General features: G+C 42.0%; 1 protein-coding gene across 2 annotated transcripts in view; it reads right to left on the bottom strand.

Moving 5' to 3' along the window:
- IMPG1 (interphotoreceptor matrix proteoglycan 1) overlaps nt 1-20579 on the bottom strand; it is a 140164-nt gene that overhangs the window by 3900 nt on the left and 115685 nt on the right. For both annotated transcript variants that reach the window (XM_043591861.1, XM_043591860.1), the window contains one exon: nt 3733-3928. In XM_043591861.1, coding sequence (XP_043447796.1) covers nt 3733-3928 — 196 coding nt within the window. The remainder of the gene's footprint in view (nt 1-3732; nt 3929-20579) is intronic.

Raw genomic sequence — 20579 nt, forward strand, 5'->3', positions numbered from 1 at the left:
TCTGAGTTTAGCATTTAACACCGAGCAATTCTTGAGGCATCTGGGTGGCCCAGTCGGTTAAGCATCTGACTTCGGGTCAGGTCATGATCTCGCGGTCCGTGAGTTCGAGGTCCACATTGGGCTCTGAGCTGTGACAAGCCCAGCATCAGGTTCTGTGCTGACCGCTCAGAGCCTGAAGCCTGCTTTGGATTCTGTGTCTCCTGCTCTCTCTGTTCCCCCTCTGCTCATGCTTTCTGTCTCTCTCTCAAAAATAAACATTAAGAAAAAAAAAAAATAACACTGAGCAGTTCTTCTTTCCACTGTTAACTGGAATAGTAGCTGAGTGCATCTGTCATTCCACATACGCGCTATGCTTTTCCTTACATCTTTGAGTGAACCATACAAAATTGCCAATATTTGATGATTTGTTAACTGACAGAATGGTAATGCCACACAGTTGAACCTACTATACTTATAAGTACATAGTTTAATTATTAGGTTATTACATAAACAAGGTCTATTATTCTGCAATTTACTTTTCTCATTTAATCAAATGTCTTTTTTTTTTTCCCTATGGCAGCTCCCATAGAGCTATATCATTGCTTTCTAACTGCTGTGTTCCTTAGTGACTGACACACTATGCATGATTTAACTCTTTCTCCATAGATGGGCATGATTCAAAGCAATGATGCTGCAAACATTTCTATAAACACATCTTAGTGCACAAATGCAGTTATTTTTGTAGGAATAATTGTCTAAAAGTAGAGTATCTGAATCAAATGAAAACTTTCATGGTACTAACAAATATTTCTTGATAAAAGGTTTTTCTAATTTATACATCCACCAGCAATGCTTGATAAACTCATTTTCCCTGGGGGTGCCTGGGTGGCTCAGTCGGTTAAGCACCTGACTCATGATTTCCGCTCAGGTCATGATCTCACCGTTCGTGGGTTGGAGCCCCGCGTCGGACTCTGTGCTGAGAGCTCAGAGCCTGGAGCCTGCTTCGGATTCTGTGTCTCCCTCTCTCTCTCTCTCTGCCTCTCCACTGCTCGCACTCTGTCTCTCTTTCTCTCAAAAATAAAATAAACATTAAAAAAAAAAAAGAACTCATTTTCCCTGACGTTACCCATACTGGATATTATTATTTATTTATTTATTTTTAACAAACTCACAAACTCACAAATGCTATCTCTATTGTTTTTGGATTTCCCTGATTATTGTGAGAGTGAGCATCTTTTCCTACGTTTTCTTGGTCATCTGGATTTCTTATATGAGGTTTTTTTTTTTTAATTTTTTTTTTTAACGTTTATTTACTTTTGAGACAGAGAGACACAGAGGATGAACGGGGGAGGGTCAGAGAGAGAGAGGGAGACACAGAATCTGAAACAGGCTCCAGGCTCCGAGCTGTCATCACAGAGCCTGACGCGGGGCTCGAAGTCACCAGCCGTGAGATCATGACCTGAGCCGAAGTCGGACGCTTAACCGACTGAGCCACCCAGGCGCCCCTCTTATGTGAGTTTTTAAGATATAAAATAGGTTGTAAATATTTTTCTCCCACCTTCTTAATATGTTAATTTTATTTGTGGTGACTTTTTTCCTGTAGAAATCCTCTTCTTAATGTCCTCTGCGATTGGTATCTTAATTAGGGAAGGTTTTTTTTTTTTTTTTTTAAGCCCAGGATTATTAGAAATGGTTTTAAAGATAGTTTTCCTCAATTTTAATAGTTTTGATTTTAGATTTGAATCTTTGATATAGAATTGATCTGTGTAAAAAGTAATTTTATTTTTTTCTAAATAGAAGGTCAAATTGTACTCTAACCATTATTGACCAGTCCATACTTTCCACTGATCTGAAATGCTCATTAAAATAAATTCCGGTGCGTGTGTGGCTCAGTCGATTAAGTGTCCAACTTTGGCCGAGATCATGATCTCACAGTTCATGAGTTTGAGCCCCGCACTGAGGTCTCTGCTATTAGCGTAGAGCCTGCCTGTCTCCCTCTCTCTCTGCCCTTCCCTGTCCCCCCCCCAAAATAAATAAACATTAAAAAACTCCCTAAATATAAGGATCTATTTGGGTCTTATATTTATTCTGTGTATTTATTGTCCTAGTGTTCTAAATATTATTTTATGTATTATTCTCTTACAGAGAAATCTCTCCATCATTGTACTTCCAAGATTTTCTGTTGTTCATTTTCACTTCTGGAGGATTTTAGGAACAATGTCAGATTCCATTTAGAATCCGGTTGTGATTTTAAGTGAGATTAACCTGGAGAAAGTTGACAGCATTATCGTAACCCTCACTCATCTGAATGGACATTCTGTGCTTTATGTTCTTTGTAAAGATGCTTTATAAACGTAATTTCATATGCCCCCTGCAGGAACCCAAAAGGTTTGATTAGTCTCAAAAAGGTTTGATTCAATGAGGGAATCAAAATTCTGAGAAGTAATTGTTCAAGGTCACTTGATTAGTAAATTGCTAAGCCAAAATTTTAATCACAATTTGACTCCAGAATATTGCTTCTTAACCATTATTGGATAGTTGTCTTTAATGTGTCTTTAACTTTAAAAGAACAGGGTTATGTTTCAAGAAGAGAAAGGCTAAATCTTTCTAGGTTCTTTTTTTAAGTTTATTTTGACAGAGAGAGAGAGCAGGGGAGGGGCAGAGAGAGACAGAGAAAGAGAATCTAAGCAGGTTCCCTGCTGTCAGGCAGAGCCCAACGTGCGGCTCCATCTCACAACTGAGATCATGACCCTAATGACTGAGCCACCCTGGTGCCCCTCTCTTGCTTCTTTATTGAGGAACTGATGGCCATGAGCTCCCTGGTGGGAAGTTAGAGACTGTGGCCACTAGAATGAGAGGACAGTTTTAAAAAAAAAAACCATGATGATCTACTAAAGATAGGGGTACAAGGTGGTCTAAAAGTCTGAGGATATGTTCAGGTGTGTGTATTTGGAAACTCATGACTGGGAAAGGTGAGGCAGGCTCACGAAGAAACTCTCCGAGGTCAGAGTGCACAGTGTGGACCTTATCTGGGTATCACAGGATTTGGAGAAGAATCGGGAGGCTTCATGTTCCCTGACCGTTCATAACGCCACCTACACCCTAAAGTCTGGGTCATGAACCCCTCCTCCTTTTCCCTCTTCTTAAGAGCTTCTCTTAACCTTTCTGTTGGAAATAAAGATTGACTAAACACAGCAGACCTAAAGAAAGGACTACTATGTAATCATTAAAGATGACGGTACAGAAAATATTTAATGCCATGGGGGAATGTTCTAAGTACAAAAGCTGAGTATAAAACCAGAAGCCAGTCTGATTCCATTTTGCTTTAGAACATTCTATGTACACATTCTGTATAAACATATACACCAAAAGATAATAATAGCTAATAGGGTGAATATCACATGATTTTTTATCTTCTTGTTCATAATTCTGTATATTTTCCAAATTTATTATGATGAAAACTGTCTTTACAAATAGGGGGAAAAAAACAAATACACACACACGCACGCACACACATGCACACACACCTCAACACCAATTAAGGTGGTACCCCCAGACGTACTGCATCAAAAGAGAGCCTAGCAGGGTCCAGCCAGGTGTTTGAACAAGTCCTCCTCTGGAAGATTTTGATGTTCACTGGAGATTGAGAACCATGTGAGTTTAAAGGGCCATATGCATTCATTCTAATGACAGGTTTCTCAAGAGCAAGAGTAACAAATCCTTGGGTCTATAAAGTTACTGTACTTGACCTACCTGCACGGAGCTCCCTTTCCCTGGATGACCTCACATCCCTCTATGGGGGTGCAGAGGCCAGAGTCCCGGCGGTCCAGGCGTGCCTGGCTCTCATACCCTGGTCTGCAGCGACACTCTGCTTCCTTGGTCCACTCATTTTTTACACACTGGGCAAATTCGCCACAGGCCAGGAATTTGCAAGGGTCTGCTTGATCAGCTGTAAGATATGGGACAGATTTAAAACAATTTTTTTTAATGTTTATTTATTTTTGACAGAGAGACAGAGCATGAGTGGGGGAGGGGCAGAGAGAGAGGATGACACAGCATCCCAAGCAGGCTCCAGGCTTTGAGCTGTCAGCACAGAGCCCGGGTATGGGATGGATTTTAATGAATGCATGGATTGCTGAGCAGTGGAACAGGCAGAAGTCAAAGGCAAGAGACCAAATATATTTGCCATCACTCCATTTTGGACTGGTTTGTACAGCAGTGATAACAGACTGGAATGAAAAGGGAAACACACATTTCTGTATCTGAGTTTATGACAATGATAACATATTTACTCTGAATATAATCATGAACAAACTTGGTGGTGCATCAGAATCAACTAGAGGCCTTGTGAAACACAGATTCCTGGCCCCAGCCTCAGAGTTTCTGATGCAAAGGGTTTGGGATGGGGGCTGAGAATCTGTAGGTCTAGGGAGGTCCCAGGTGATGCTGATGCATCTGATCTGGAGAGCACACTTTGAGAACCACTGCAGTAGAGAATTAAGGTTTTTTGTTTGTTAGGTTTTTAAAGTAAGCATTTTCTGCAGCAATGAGTTACAAAAGTATATATTTAAGATCAGGTGTATACCTTGTAAAGTAGTCAAATAGTCGTTTATGTGGACAGTTTTGAGAACTCAGGACAATTTACTGCTTTAAAAAATATCTTTCTCTTAGTCCCTTGCTGATCCCTCTGGCCCCAGTGTTAGAGATCTTTCCTTTGGGTTAATCGTTTTTCCTCTATTAAAATTCAAGTGGATCTCTAGTTTCTGTTTTTTTGTTTTGTTTTGTTTTGTCACTGTTCTCTTTTACTTTAAATTCTGTAGCTGTGTCTCAATTTTTTTTTTTGTAAATGAGAATCTCAGAGTATTTAGCTCAGAAGGCCTGTGGCCCCTGCCAGCTCTTCCCTGTTTTTATAGAGCTAAGCACACTGAGCTCTCAGGCAGAGAAGCAAATGGCCTGAGTCCCCCAATGCTGATGGCAGAACCTGCCTCTGGGCCGAAGACACTTCTTCCTTCTGCCCTGGAAGGAGCTCCTGCTGAATTACAGCAGCCATTTATCTTTCAGATTGTTCTTTCAAAAGGAACATACTCCATGCAAGGAGTTAAGGCACAGGTAGCCATGCATGAAGCTATTCTTCCAAGAAGCCTAGGGGAAGGTAAGAAATACATACAGATATTTCTATAGGAAAAGCCCCTACCTTGTCCACTGTAAGAGCTGTAAGATGAACTCTAAATACAAGTTAGAGAAGAGATCGTTGTTTCAATTATTTAAAGTGAGTTGCATTTGTATGCACAAAGACTAGGAAAGGCATTCCAGCTGGACCCAGCAGCATGAACAGAGGCATAGAGGAGGGAGAGCAACAGATATGAGAAAAGAGAGCCAGGAAAGCCCAGTTTGGAGGCAACAAAACCTTGTGGACTGGAAGGAAGGGAACTAAGACTGGAAAGGAAGTTAAGGTCAAACACTGGTAGGTCTTGGATGCCATGCTAAGGAATTTGGACTCTCCAGGCAGGTGGGAGCCATGGAGGATTTCTGGGCAAGGGAAGGGTATGATCAGAATTGTGCATTAGAAGACATGTAAACACAACTTAGAATTGTCAGAATTAGGATGATTTCAGTGATCATCTTGTCCTGTATTCCCCAAGTGGGAACATTTGCAGAACTCTAAGTCAGCAGGATTTAATAGGTTTTATACTAGAAAGAGGTTGGTGGCTAAATAAGTACTTTTTGTTTTCGTTCTTTGTTTTTTTAATGCAGGGTGAAATAAATGTAACAGGTTTCTTTCTCTTTCCTTTGTTTCTCTTTCTCTTTCTTCCCTCCAACCTCAACCTCTTCTCCTTTTACTTTTAAATCTCTTTAGGGTCATTAATAAGCTAATGTCTATTGTGAATCTTCAAGTGGAGAAGAACATAGTCAGCTGCTTTGCCGAATTTACTGCCCACATAAGCTCTGTGTAGGGTCACTGGGGGGACATGGCATGGGGTGAGAATTCCAATAAACCCCTTCATTCACTACCCTGATCCAGCGCCTCCCTGTGGTGAAAGAAGTGATAGTGAGGTAGATTAATAAAACCAGCCCGAGCTGTGGGCATGAGCACTTCCTTGAAAATATATACCTGGGTCTTCCAGCAAGGTCGACAATGCTAGAAGACTTTACGTGAAGTTCTATTTCTCTGCAGCATAAACAAACAGGCCTGACTACTGTGAACCGGCTTTCTCTGCTTCAAAGTTCCTAAAGTTGGCCATGTTGTGGGATCCTTGTCATTGTTTAGAAAATGATTGAGATTTACCCTGACAACCCAGGTGATTCACATCCAGGGCCTGGTTTAATAAATAACAGCTGTCAGCAACTTTACACTCAAGACTTTTAGTCTTGAAAACACAAGTCAGGGAGGAATAGAGGCTCCACTTCCTTCTCTCTGCAGTGGAGAAATACACTAACTCGGAAAGCTGACTCAATGTACAGATTCTAGTTCTCTGAAGAGTAAAGGTGTGATAACCAAATGAGTTTCCCATTAAAAAAATATTACCGATTTACCGTAATTTCTTTCGGCCCTGCCCGACATTGTCTATGCACCAGTAAGGCTGAACAGAATGCAATAGGCAACGTTGGGGAAATAAATTTATCCAAATTTGGGGGCCCTGGATCAGATATATTTGAAGGACAAATGCACCTTGTTTATAAATAACTTGCTTTTCCCATGGTATTTATTCAGGACAGGTCTAGAGAGAAGTAGGAGACTTCAAATCACTGAGCTTAGTTTTTGTTTGCTGTGTATACCTTCTTGGGTACTAAGACAATTTTCACTGATTCAACAAACACCAACTGGGCCCTTCAAAATCTGCAGCAGTAAGGATTTCAGACAAACTAATTGCTTTAGATTTTTATTTTAGCCTTATATAAAATTTTACATGTTAGAGAGAATGTTAGAGCTGAAAGGTATTTTAGAACCTTCTCATGAATTTGTTCACTTTGCAGGTGAGGAAGCTGAGGCCCCAAAGTTGAGTGTTGCAAAGACCACGGGCTGTTTGTGTTGGTCATCTGCGTGAGGGCAAGTCCCAGGGAAGGAAAGAGCCAGGAGGGGGAGCCGTGGGACCACAGCAAGTAAAGGCAATTGCAGCGAGTTAGAATGGTACCAGAAGACACAGTATTTACAATACTAATTTGCAAAGCAGCCCATACTGCTTCCATTATTATACCTTAAAAATACTTTTCTTTGGGGCGCCTGGGTGGCGCAGTCGGTTAAGCGTCTGGCTTCAGCCAGGTCACGATCTCGCGGTCCGTGAGTTCAAGCCCCGAGTCAGGCTCTGGGCTGATGGCTCGGAGCCTGGAGCCTGTTTCCGATTCTGTGTCTCCCTCTCTCTCTGCCCCTCCCCCGTTCATGCTCTCTCTCTGTCCCAAAAATAAACGTTGAAAAAAAAAATACTTTTCTTTGGTGTGCTGATGGCCCTCTACTTACATACCACACTTGGAGGGGCACCTACAGCTTCGGGCTTCAGGCAAAGACTGAGAACTGGCTGTGAGCTGACTGTGGAAGGAAGTGCCACGGAAGAGAAGAGACTGTATGATGAACAAAAGTTTAGTAGAAATTTCTTTTTTTTAAAAACTCTTTTCAATATTTACTTATTTATTTTTGAGAGAGAGAGCATAAGCAGAGTAGGGGCAGAGAGAGAGAGAGACACAGAATCTGAAGCAGGCTCCAGCTCTGAACTGGGCCTCAAACTCGTGAACCTCAAGATCATGATCTGAGCTGAAGTCAGATGCTTAATCCCCTGAACCACCCAGGTGTTCCTAGTAGAAATTTCTTAAGTAAAGCTTTCCCTATGCTTTGATTATTTTCTTTCTTTGTCATATCTTAAAGACATTTCTCCTTAGAATGATGGACTCATTCATCATTCACTGTAGGCCACATGACTCTTTGCCTCCTCCTTAACACATCCCCAGTGCTTTGCACAAAACAAAAATAAAGTCAGTCTGAACTTCTCGCTCTCTGTTCTTGATTTGGTCAATACTGATAATGTAAACATTATGTAGTAAAAACCTGAACTGCTCTGTTCTGAACACAATCTGTAGCTTGGAAAGAGAGAGTTCAAGGAGATTTGAGATCAACAGTTGATTAGGAAGAGAACAATTAGATGTCATTTTCTAGAAGAATATTTTCAAGTCATAATCAAGCTGTGTGTGGATTAGAGGAAGGGAAGTCTCCATGATTGGTGTATAGCCTAGTTGGTCTATAATTGCCATAGCTTCCTGGATTTGCTTAAGCCCTCTTTAAATACATTATTTTTATGGTGGGCTCTATAGAGAGGTTTCTTCACGAGCCTGTATCATACCCACCAAGTATGACTTGGTGTAGCCCCTGGGCTTACTATAATTGCTAGCTGGCAAAATGACCTAATTTTCTGTCCTTCACGTAGGGAGCTCTTCTGCACAGCAAATTTGACAATCTCTGTCCAGGGTACTTGGCCTTAGTGTGTTGAGCAGTGTCAGGGTCTGCGAGTTTGCAGATGGTGGGAAAGTTCCATGTCCGTCCTGGCACCAAGAGGTCCTAAGCCTAGTCTTTAGCTTCCTATGTGGATGCCAGAGGTAGTCAAGGCACTGTCATTCCATTTCAGGACTTGTTCCCAAAGTAGTCTAGGGATCATGATCCTGCACTCCAGCTTCACCAGGAGTACAGTGACAATGATTTACATAAACAGGGAGCTCACATTTATCTACAGCCATTTTGTGTTTGGCATTGTGTTGGGCACTTCAAACAAGTCTTCATTAATATTCACAACTTTCCTAAGTAGATACCACTGACCTCATTTTCATTTTATTTTATTTTATTTTATTTTTTATTTTTGGGACAGAGAGAGACAGAGCATGAATGGGGGAGGGGCAGAGAGAGAGGGAGACACAGAATCAGAAACAGGCTCCAGGCTCCGAGCCGTCAGCCCAGAGCCTGACGCGGGGCTCGAACCCACGGACGCGAGATCGTGACCTGGCTGAAGTTGGACGCTTAACCGACTGCGCCACCCAGGCGCCACAGCTGACCTCATTTTCATAAGCAAGAAAACTCAAGTCTTGTTATCTAGTAAGTATAATCCCAGATTAACATCCACATGTCTGCTTACAACGTTCAGCTTTTGATATCATTCTAGTGGTTTTCAAATATGGGGTTTCCAGGAGAGACCTTAGGGCTCCAATGGGCGAACAAGGGATGGGGGGAGGCAAGCATGCCAGCATGTCCACTTGTACAGGTTTACATATCAGACTTCCACGAATGCTTTGAACAAAGGCTCTCTTAACTAAACCGAAGTTCAAACCAACGTCTGCCAAAACTCCTCCATTAGACAGAATGTTTCCTTGTACAAAGTACCGTCTGACACCACAATAACTCCACATTTGTTTCTGTTGCTAAAATGTAACAGCAATAAACATGGCTTGAAGTAAGTGAGCTGTCACATGGGGCTTGGAAATACTTGTATCATTCTGAGATTTCCAGTGTAAGCACATTTTATGTATTAGTTTCTTCCCTGGATTTGCTTATATAATGTCTTTCGTCTGTATGCCAAAGGTCCTGAAAAGCATTCCCAACTGGTTGTGGAGGAAGGATGTCTCCTAGCTCTTCATCATGTGATAAAAACCATTTCAATAAGTGTTCTTTGCCTGCAGGGAACACTTTGAGGAATTTTACAGTTCACATTAAAAGTCCTGTCCTCTCAATAGATGCTAAAAAAGCATTGGACAAAATACAGCATCCTTTTTTGATAAAAACCCTTAAAAAAGTAGGGATAGCAGGACCATATCTCAAGATCATAAAGGCCATAAATGAAAGTTCCACTGCTAATATCATCCTCAATGGGGAAAAACTGAGAACTTTCCCCCTAAAGGTCAGGAAGGATGTCCACTCTCACAACTGTTATTCAACATAGTGTTGGAAGTCCTAGCCTCAGCAATCAGACAACACAAATGAATAAGAGGCATCCAAATCGGCAAGAAGTAAGCCAAACTTTCACTCTTTGCAGATGGCATGATACTCCATAAGGAAAACCCAAAAGACTCCACCAAAAAACTTCTAGAGCTGATACATGAATTCAGCACAGTTGCAGGATATAAAATCCATGTATAGAAGTCAGTTGAATTTCAATACACCAACAATAAAGCAGCAGAGAGAGAAATCAAGGAATCAATCCCCTTTACAACTGCACCAAAAAACATAAAAAACCTAGGAATAAACCTAACCAAAGAGGTAAAAAATCTATACACTGAAAACTATAGAAAGCTTAGGAAAGAAATTGAAGAAGACACACACACACAAATGGAAAAACAATCCATGCTCATGGATTGGAAGAAAAAATATTGTTACAATGTCAATACTACCCAAAGCAATCTACACATTCAATGCAATCCCTATCAAAATAATACCAGGATTCTTCACAGAGCTGGAACAAACAATCCTAATATTGGTGTGGAAGCAGAAAACACCCTGAATAGTAAAAGTAATGTTCAAAAAGAAAACCAAAGGGGTGCCTGGGTGGCTCAGTTGGTTAAGCGTCTGACTTCGTTCAGGTCATGATCTCACAGTTCATGAGTTTGAGCCCTATATCAGGCTCTGTGCTGACAGCTTGAAGCCTGGAGCCTGCTTCAGATTCTGTGTCTCCCTCTCTTGCTGCCCCTCACCCGCTCACTCTCTATCTCTTAAACATAAATAAACATTTAAAAAAAATTAAAAAAAAAAAAAAAGAAAACCAAAGCTGGAGGCATCACAATTCTGGACTTCAAGCTGTATTACAAAGCTGTAATCATCAACACAGTCTGGCACAAAAACAGACACTCTGATCAATGAAACAGAATACAGAACCCAGAAATGGAGCCACAAAGATATCGCCAACTAATCTTTGACAAAGCAGGAAAGAGTACCAATGGAATAAAGTCTCTTCAGCAAGTGGTGCTGGGAGAACTGGACAGCAACATGCAGAAGAATGAACCTGGACCACTTTCTTACACCATACACAAAAATAAACTCAAAATGGATGAAAGACCTAAATGTAAGACAGGAAGCCATCAAAATCCTAGAGGAAAAAGAGGCAAAAAAATTGGCTTTGGTGACAGCAACATCTTACTTGACATGTCTCCAGAGGCAAGGGAAACAAAAACAAAAATGAACTATTGGGACCTCATCAAGATAACAAAGCAAAGGAAACAATCAGCAAAACTAAAGGGCAACTGATGGGATGTGAGAAGATATTTGCAAAGGACATATCAGATAAAGGGTTAGTATCCAAAATCTATAAAGAACTTAACAAACTCAACATGCAGAAAACAAATAATCCAGTGAAGAAATGAGCAAAAGACATGAATAGACACTTTTCTGAAGAAGACATCCAGATGGCTAACAGACACATGAAAAGATGCTCAGCATCACTCATCATTAGGGAAATACAAATCAAAACCACAATGAGATACCACCTCACACCTGTGAGAATGGCTAACATGAACAACTCAGGCAACAACAGATGTTGGCAAGGGTGCAGAGAAAGGTGAACCCTTTGTACTGCTGGTGGGAATACAAACTGGTGCAGCCACTCTGGAAAATAGTATGGAGGTTCCTCAAAAACTTAAAAATAGAACTACCCTATTACCCAGCAATTGCACTACTAGGTATTTATCCAAAGGATACAAAAATGCGGATTCAAAGGGGCACGTGAACCTCAATGTTTATAGCAGCGCTTTTGCCAATAGCCAAAGTATGGAAAGAGCCCAAATGTCCATCAACTGATGAATGGATTCAGAACATGTGGTATGTATATATAACAGAATATTACTCAGTGATTAAAGAGAATGAAATCTTGCCATTTGCAACAATGTGGACGGAGCTAGAGTGTATGATGCTAAGGGAAATAAGTCAGTCAGAGAAAGACATGTATCACATGATTTCATTCGTATGTAGAATTTAAGACACAAGACAGATGAACATAAGGGAAGGGAAGCAAAAATAATATAAAAACAGAGAGGGAGACAGGCCATAAGAGACTCTTAAATACAGAGAACAAACTGAGGGTTGCTGGTGGGGTGTTGGGTGGGTGGGAAGGGCTGAAAGGGCGAGAGGCATTGAGGGGGACACTGGTTGGGATAAGCACTGTTATATGTAAGTGATGAATCACTAAACTCTATTCCTGAAAAAAACTATTTTGATTAAAAACAAAAAGATCATGGTCCTGTTCTCCAAGCAGCTTAGACATTCATAGGTTCTTGATGGTCCAAGAATGTCTTTTCCTAGCTTCCTGTTTCTAGTCATGTTTGTCAGGCCTGAAAACAGACTCTCCTGGTCTGCTAGGCCTTTGAGGGTCTCAGGGGCTCATGTTACCAACTCCAGTTCCTAGCGCACCGCCCTCTTCCCCGCTCGCTGCAGAGTGTCCTGTCACTTGCTCGGTAACCTTGGGGCTGTGAATTGATTGATGGCCCTTCTGCCCTGTTCTTCTCTTCTTTATAATTTCATTCTGCCCTTCTCTTACGCCCTGGCAACACTCACGTGTGGTACAGGAAGTGAAGTATCTCCTTTGATAGAGTCCTGTCCTAAGGCAGAATTTCAGCTCTGTTTGGCTGAAACTCAGGCTTCACCCGGGCTGAGGGCCCCTGAGGTCTTTTTCGTGGACTTCCCCCTCCTCCACCAGGCCATTTCAATGTGATGAAGGCTAGTGTTCGCTAGATGGCGCTCAATAGCAAAGAAGTAGGAATAGATTTAAGGGATGAAATTTTAAGACCCGGGGCTGCTTCCTCCTTAAAAACCACTGTGCGGTAAGCGCCGGTGGAGGAAACAGAAGTCTGGAAGGAATTGGCGCGGTGGCGGAAGGAGCTGCAGGGGACGGCTGATAGAGCCATTATTACTCTATGATTACCGCGACAGATCCGGCCTGGACGCCTGGGGGAATGTGGTGGAAACTCCTGGATCATCTTTTCCCATTCCCAAAAGGCACAGCTTGGGCTGCGGAGTTCCCAGGCAGGCGGGCCCGCCGCGCCCTGGCGCCCAGCGTGACCAAGCTTCACACCTGGACGCAGTGACCAGATTTCCCACGAGTGGCGTGGGAGTAAACCTGGCCTCGCGCGCGCCTGCCCGCTGCGGGGACGGGTGGGACGGGGAGAGGAGGGGGGGTTGGGGTGGGGGGGTAGGAGGAGGGGTAGAGGTCGGGGCAGCTGTAGTGCCCTTTCTCCAACCCTCCCCCCCCCCCCCCCCCCCCAGCTCTTAGCCAAGGCTTTGAGGTCCTGGTTTCATATGTGGGGACGAGGGGAAGCGTCATTTCTTTGCGTCCGAGTCACTGGTAATCTGCAGGGCCCAGGACACATGGCTTTAGCCCAGCATACTCTTAGGTGCTGAAGAACGTGTTTTAAATTCTTTAATCAGAATAAAAAAAAAAACCCACCAATTAATATAATCCAAGTTGGATATATTCATCTTTATACCAATGCAGTCATAGGATATACTTTTTAGTATTTTCATTAATTAATATTAGTATTTTTATTACTATTCATGAAAGGCCTAGTTAAGGCAGAACTGGTAGTCTGTTTCCTTCTCAAGATGTGAATATTACTTTAATACCGTGCTTGGTGCTTAGCACTTAGTAATTTGAATAAACATGGCCCTCCCCTGAGGGTTCCTTTGAGATACAATGCAGGGGCCTCACCTTCCACACTGGCCCACCTGCTTTATTTTCCCAAATCCTGAGAATATTCTGGGATTTGCTGCACCAGCAGAGGGAGTGAGTCTGCTTATCTCTGCTGTCAGTGCAGAAGCCTCTAGGAAATGCCCTGGGCACTTCCCAGTGACTGGCTGTGGTTGTGGGAAAGTAGGTTAGCATCTTTAGGTCTCATTTGGCTCTCCTATAAAATGGGTTCTTTAAACCAGACGATCGCTAATGTCCCTGCAGCTCAAATATAAATCTCCCATTCTAGGTGTCCTACTGGAACAAGACAGCAGGAACATTAGCTGGACACGCTGGCACAAACCTCCAGAACTGTGGATGGAATTCGGTGATTAAAAGAACTTTAAGCGGCACCTGGGTGGCTCAGTTGGTTAAGCATTCGACTCTTGATTTTGGCTCAGGTCATGATCTCACGGTCCTGAAACTGAGCCCCACATAGATTCTGCGCTGATCATGGAGCCTGCTTGAGATTCTCTCCCTCTCCCTCTGTCCCTCCTTGGCTCTCATGTGTGAGTGCTCTCTCTCTCCAAAAAAGTTAAAAAAAAAATAAAAGAACTTAAAAAAATCTATATATAAGTTAGTACTTCATTGTTTTATTATTTTATTATTGGCCAAAACATGTTTAGCTTATGGCTTCTTGCTGAAGGGCTGGATTAGGGTGAGAATAATCATTCAACAATGAATAGCACATAGCATAGCACCATCCATGTGCTTGAAGCTTAATACACATTTGTGGAATTAAATAAATTAGTAATGGGAGTTCTTTTCTGGTTTAAACGGACATGTAATATGAAAAACCTTGAATTTCACTTTAATTTGCCACCATTCTCAAGAACAACCACCACCAACTATGTATAGTAGGCTCTCAGTAACTCTTTTATGAATGCATGTGTGAATGCCTTTCTACATCTTGCCCCGGATGAGACGTTCCAGAATTATTTCTGCTCTCGGTCATTATTTATATCTACCAAACTGAGATGTTTTGGGTGCATGGGTGTTAGGGCCTGAGTGTCCCAGGATCAGCTGGCAGAGGGAGTGCTCAGATAGCAGGGGCTGTGGGAGGCTGTGCAGCTGGGCTGAAGCCCAGGCTTCCCTACAGGGTGTGCACTAGGGGGTTCCATGAAGGACTCTAGGAGCATCTTCAGGAAGCTCCATGGGGAGGCTCAAGTGTGGGATGAGGGCATGGGTTGGAACTCGAGAGGGCAAAAGGTATCTGGCAGTCCAGCCAATACTGGGGTTCCTTAATGAAAGCAGGTGTTAATGGAAAATCCCTGGGGATGGCATCCCAGGGAGCACGGGAAAGCAACAGAGTAAAAACAGGAGCCAGAGACACAGGAGATGGGGCCGGGGCAGAGGCTGGGAGAGTATCCTGGAAGGAGAATTCCTGTGGCTGCTTCAGCTTGGAAGGGACCCCCCTGGCAGAGCCAATAACACAAATATAGGGGACATTAGGAAGTTTGGGACTTTTTTCTCTCCTTTCCTCTGTTTCTTTTTTCTTTTCCTTTCCTTTCTTTTCTTTTCCTTTCTTTTCTTTTTGTTTCCTTTCTTTTCTTTTTCTTTTGGCATTCTAAGAATGTAACAAAATATTACAGGATATTTCAACTTGGTGAAATGTGACATCTAACAATTCATTTAGGATTAATTAAACTTAAGTGTGTTGTCACTTTTTCCAAATACATTAAACACCCTTTGTATACCCAGCAGGAGGGTTGATAAGACTCTTTTTATAAAGAGGCAGTAAACAGACTTGAAGGAAGCACACAAAACTGCCATTGAGTTCCGGTGACAGCACTTGGTGATTGTGTGACCTGTAAAAGGTAAGTTACTTGCACTCCTCTGAAACACAGTTTTTCCAACTGTGGAATGGGGAGAAATCATACCTACTTTGCATAGTTATTTATTAAGATTAAAAATGTCGATAGTGGCTATTACTGTTTTATTGTCATTGTTGTGATAAGTGACATCTACCACTTTTCAGAGCTGGCAACTAAATGCAAATCTTTCAAATTATGCAACGTTCCAGAGAAAATGAGTTTGCCGATTCACATTCTGGCTGGAAGCATCCTGGATGCCAGAGTCTAATTAATTTCAATGTTTACCATTTACCAGCTTTGAAATCTGCCCATATTTGAGGAGACTTCTTAGGAATCCAAGGAGAGAATAAGTTAGAATAAGTATGTGTAGTTTTGCATGTTTGAAATCTTCAACCTGCACAGCTAACTGGCATAAAAGCCCTACATGCTTCTAGAGAATTTTCATAGCAGCCTAAATGAAAGACGACGCTAGTTGCCAGAGATGCTGGCAGAATAGTGAGCAAGCTGTGATTTATTCAGTTTTTCAGTTGATAAATCACAGATAGTTCTAACATTGGTTTATACTTTCTATATCATAGATTCATTTATTCAGGTTGTTTTCAAAAGGTGAATGGTAAACCACACGCAGTAATAACACTGTGTCGCTTCTACTCCATGTCTGTACCTCTGCAGATATTATTTGGCCTAACTGATTAATAGCCCTCATTTAGAGGACACATCCAGAAATTCAGATGCTGATCTGAATGTGGAATGATGCCCCCCTAGTAGTCTCATGAGAAGTTTCACAATGTCTCTTCTCTTTGGTCTAAATGTAACAATGGAATAATATTTCCCCCTTCTCCGCATTACTACCACAAACTACATTTCCACCCTGACGTTAGGCCAAAAGAAAATAAATGAAAAAGACTTGATTGGATTTTTTGTCAAATTTTGCAAATAGAACTAAATAATTGTCTGAGCATTGCCTGTAAATATAATAAAATCAGGGCATAGAGAGAAATGGTAAATCCTCTGACCAAGACTGCCTTCCCCTTCCCCTCTGCTTGACTAACTCTAGACCCCTGACTTCCCCTTTCTTCAGTCTAACGCTCTCCCAGCTGAGCTATTTCGGCAGCTTGCGGACTTCCCCTTTCTTAGTTTAGAAAACTTGTACTTGTAAATTCATTCTCTGCTCGTTTGAGATGTCCATCATCTTTGAAGCTTCTTGCCAGTATTACAACTCAAGAGTGTCTTTCCCAAGGACCTAGGAGCCTCTCTTTTGAAATGTAACCACCAAAGAAGATAGCACCCCCTATCTCCAGTGTCTGTGGGAGGGTAGGAGCCTTGTTCTAGGTTGTAAGACAGGAGGTGGACAGGGCATGCTGACTTTCCCATTTTCCATTTCATCCCAACCTCACTAAAATCTGGCCTCAGCTCTTGCCACTCTAGCAGATTGTTTCTGCGAAGGGTTCTGATGACCTCTGAACCGTCAACTTACATGGCCTCTATCCACTGCTCACCCATGGCTGCTGAAACAGCTGACCTCTCTCTCCCGCTCTTCTCTTTCCTCGGCTTCTGCAACACCGTCTTTGGCTCCTTTCACCGACAATCCTTCTATTCCCCATTAAGTGTTGGGGTTTCTCAGAGATTCAGTCCTGATTCTCCTTTTCTCCTGCCCTGTACATTGCCCTGGGCCATTTTTTACCTGTTCTCTGATTTCAACTGAGGTTTCCCAAATGTATACTTTCAGCACTGGCCTCTGGTCTCTAGACAGCTACTTCATAGGATGGAGGGCAGTTCACCAAATGTCCATTTCTGTAAAACTCATCTTCCCCAAAACATTTTTGGAGTATTTTTATATCCTTAAGCTAGTTTATTAATTTTTGCTTTATTTTTTGCATTAAAACGTTTAGATGAATTAATGTATCCACCTTTTGTAGCTACCTGTATATTTTTGCTAAGTAGTTTCCAAACTGGAAGTATTTTATGAATGATACACTCTATGTTTTTATTTTGTAATTTTGAGAATACTTTAAGGGCTGTTTGGTACTTAGTTTGAAGACTTTTTGAGTTTTACAAGATTTTATTAAAGCAGTTATAAAAAAAAGAAAAGAAAGAAAAGAAAAGAAAAAAGAAAAATAGGACACCAAAGTAGATATAAATAGATTGAACAGGAGCTTTTAGACAACCTGGCTTTAAACGTGCTGGCTCAGCACACCTTTCTCTTCCTTCCAGGCTGAACTCTCTTCCTTCTCTACGTTGTGTCCCAAGCTGCTATCACAGTGAAATAACTGAAGTATCCTGAAATTTCCAGAAGTGTCTGCATCTTCCTCCAGCCTTTTTTGGAGGAGCCCCTCCTCGACCTCCCTGCCTGTCCTCTCCCCCCACCCCCCACCCCCAGGATTTGCCAAGGTACCACACTCAACATCGCCATCTATCTAGGAAGCCTGCCATGACATTCCCTGGCCTCTGTAGAATTAATTGCTCTGTTGTGCTTCATAACATTTCTGTTCATAACCTGATTATCATATTTAGTAGACTGATTAGAGCTTTTTGTATATGTGTCTGTTTCTCTTGGTTGGTAGGCTTTAGCTCCTTGAGGGCAGGGATTCACTTTGGGGGTTCTGATGCCTGTAATAGTGCCTGACTGGTACCAGATAACCCCTAAGTGTTTACTGAATATATGAATGAACAGGGTCTCAAATCATGATTGCATTGTCATTGACTTGTTTAACTTCTCTGTAACAGCAAAAATAAGGGCCAGAGGGAGTAAGAAGCTGGTAGTTTAAGAAAGCCATCCAACATTTGGAAATAAGGAGAGAAGTTGACCACATAACCTTAAAAGTCGTGCTGGAGCACTAACAATCCCCTCTAGTGAACAGGGATCACCTGTGGGCAACCTTGCCAGCTGCCTACATTTTTACGGTTTCTGGGCTAAGACCAGTTTTAGTTACATAAGTACCTACATAATAGCCTCGATTTTGCCTTTTGGCTCCCAAAGCCAAATATTTACCATCTGTCTCTTTAAGACACACTTTGCCAACCTCTAAAAGGCAGTAACTTTGATTTAGCATTTACTTTTGGTTATAGCATTTTACAACTCCATAGAGTTAGAAGTTATTGTATAGAAAATGGGTAAGATAAGATGATTATATGTTCTCTTTTCTATTTAGCATACCATTCTTAACTCATCATTCTCCTTTTTTCTCTGGCTATATAAAATTTCCATTTCCAGAGCCTCTTTAGACCAGATTCGTCATCTTAATGATTCCCTTATTAATGAGTGAAGCAAACTTTCACACCTGTTTGTATGAAAATTATGTTTTTTCATGTTTTAAGGGTTATGCTCTGATAAGGGTTGGAGGAGGAAGGGATGGTGGGGCTGGTGGCTCCCAGGATGGGGCAACATTGGACACTCATGAGGCAGGAGATCCTCCGGTGTTCTATAGCCTAGTTCTGATCTCCTGTTTCTCCCAAGAAGATGGTAAGGGAAAGGCAAGGGATAAGACACATAGTAAATGTTGCTGTATTTGGCCATCCTGGTTGGGAAAAGGTTAAAATTATAGGATGCCTTCTCTGTTTTCCAAGGATAGATTCCTGGGATTTTCTTCCATAGGCAAAGCTAGGTATTTATTCCTGGCATACAGTATTTCTAGCAGCTGTCCTTCTTCTCTCTAAATATTTCCTTTTTAAATTTTCTTTCAAAGAGAGTTTTCTCAACAGATTGGGCCAGTACTAGTGAGTTCAAGCAAACACTGGCAAGATCAGACCTGAATTGGGGAAGTTTCTTGTATTTGCTAAAATGACCTTCCAGAATTATCTGGGATTTTGATTATAAGTGCCCCTCAGACCTCTTTTACTACATGCTGGGCGATGGGTACTGCTGTACCCAAGCCTTAGACACTAGAAAAGACTATGCCAGCAATAGAGCCACGGACTGTGTAAATTGAAATTTGAGTCCTTGTTGTCCAACCTATGTAATTATCTTCATTTGGGGTCCAGGGACCTGAGAGCTAACACGATTAGTTGGTTGTACTAGGAGGACATTTTAATCAGCTTGCTTGTCAATGACCATGACAGCTTACACTCCAATATACCACCAAAAGAAGAAAATCTGGATCAGCCAGTCACATTGAAAACCTGGGAGCAAAATACCTGTCATATTCTAGATTAAAGAAAGAAAAAAGGAAGAAAACTATTGAAAATCATCTGCGTTTTAAAATCTAGACACTCATTTTTCTTTTCTATTATCATAATACTAATATTGTACCTATTCCCTCAAACTAAAATTATACAGGATGATCGATGCTAGGAACACTTTACTGTAACTACAGGGCATTTGTTTGTTTGTTTTAGAATATCACTTAAAAAAAATTTTTTTTAATGTTTATTTTTGAGAAAGACAGAGCATGAGCAGGGGAGGGGCAGAGAGAATCCGAAGCAGGCTCCAGGCTCTGAACTGACAGCACACAGCCTGACATGGGACTTGAACTCACAAACCTTGGGATCATGACCCGAGCCACTCAAGATGCTCAACTGATTGAGCCACCCAGGTGCCCCTGGAATAGTGTTTTAAAACTCAGGTTCAAGAAGTTTTATAAGATAAGGAGATTAATAGATGTAAGAAGTTCATTAACTGTGTTCAGAAGCAATGGTTGTGGGTGTGTTAGGGTCTGGACTGTCCCTGCCTGGATTGGACCAGGGTGTGAACAGGGATAATTGAGGATGAGGTGCGAGTGTTTGCGTGTGTGTTGTCTGAGTGGGTGCCTGATGGCTGCTCGCTCTTGAGTGGCCCCCTCTCCCTCCTCAGACCCTCCAATGGTAGCTCTTGCTGCTGCCACCGACACGTGTGTGGCTGGCATCCTGCCTCTCCAGCTCTGGTCTGACAAAGTTTCTACTGGACCAAGCTCTACTCAGCCTCCCTTGAAATTCTCAGCTTGGCCTCCACTTTTGGGCTCTACTGTTTCTCTTTGTTGTCCAATTTTAGCAAGAATCCTGCTGAGCTGGCTTAGTTAGAATCCCCCATCCTTTATATCTGATCACCCTCAATGTCTAATCAGGTTTCTCATTCTCCACCTGCGAGGCTAAGAGAAAAATCACCAGGTGTACTCACAACTGCAAAGAA

The sequence above is a fragment of the Prionailurus bengalensis genome, chromosome B2 (assembly GCF_016509475.1).
Source record: "Prionailurus bengalensis isolate Pbe53 chromosome B2, Fcat_Pben_1.1_paternal_pri, whole genome shotgun sequence".
Lineage (NCBI taxonomy): Eukaryota > Metazoa > Chordata > Mammalia > Carnivora > Felidae > Prionailurus > Prionailurus bengalensis.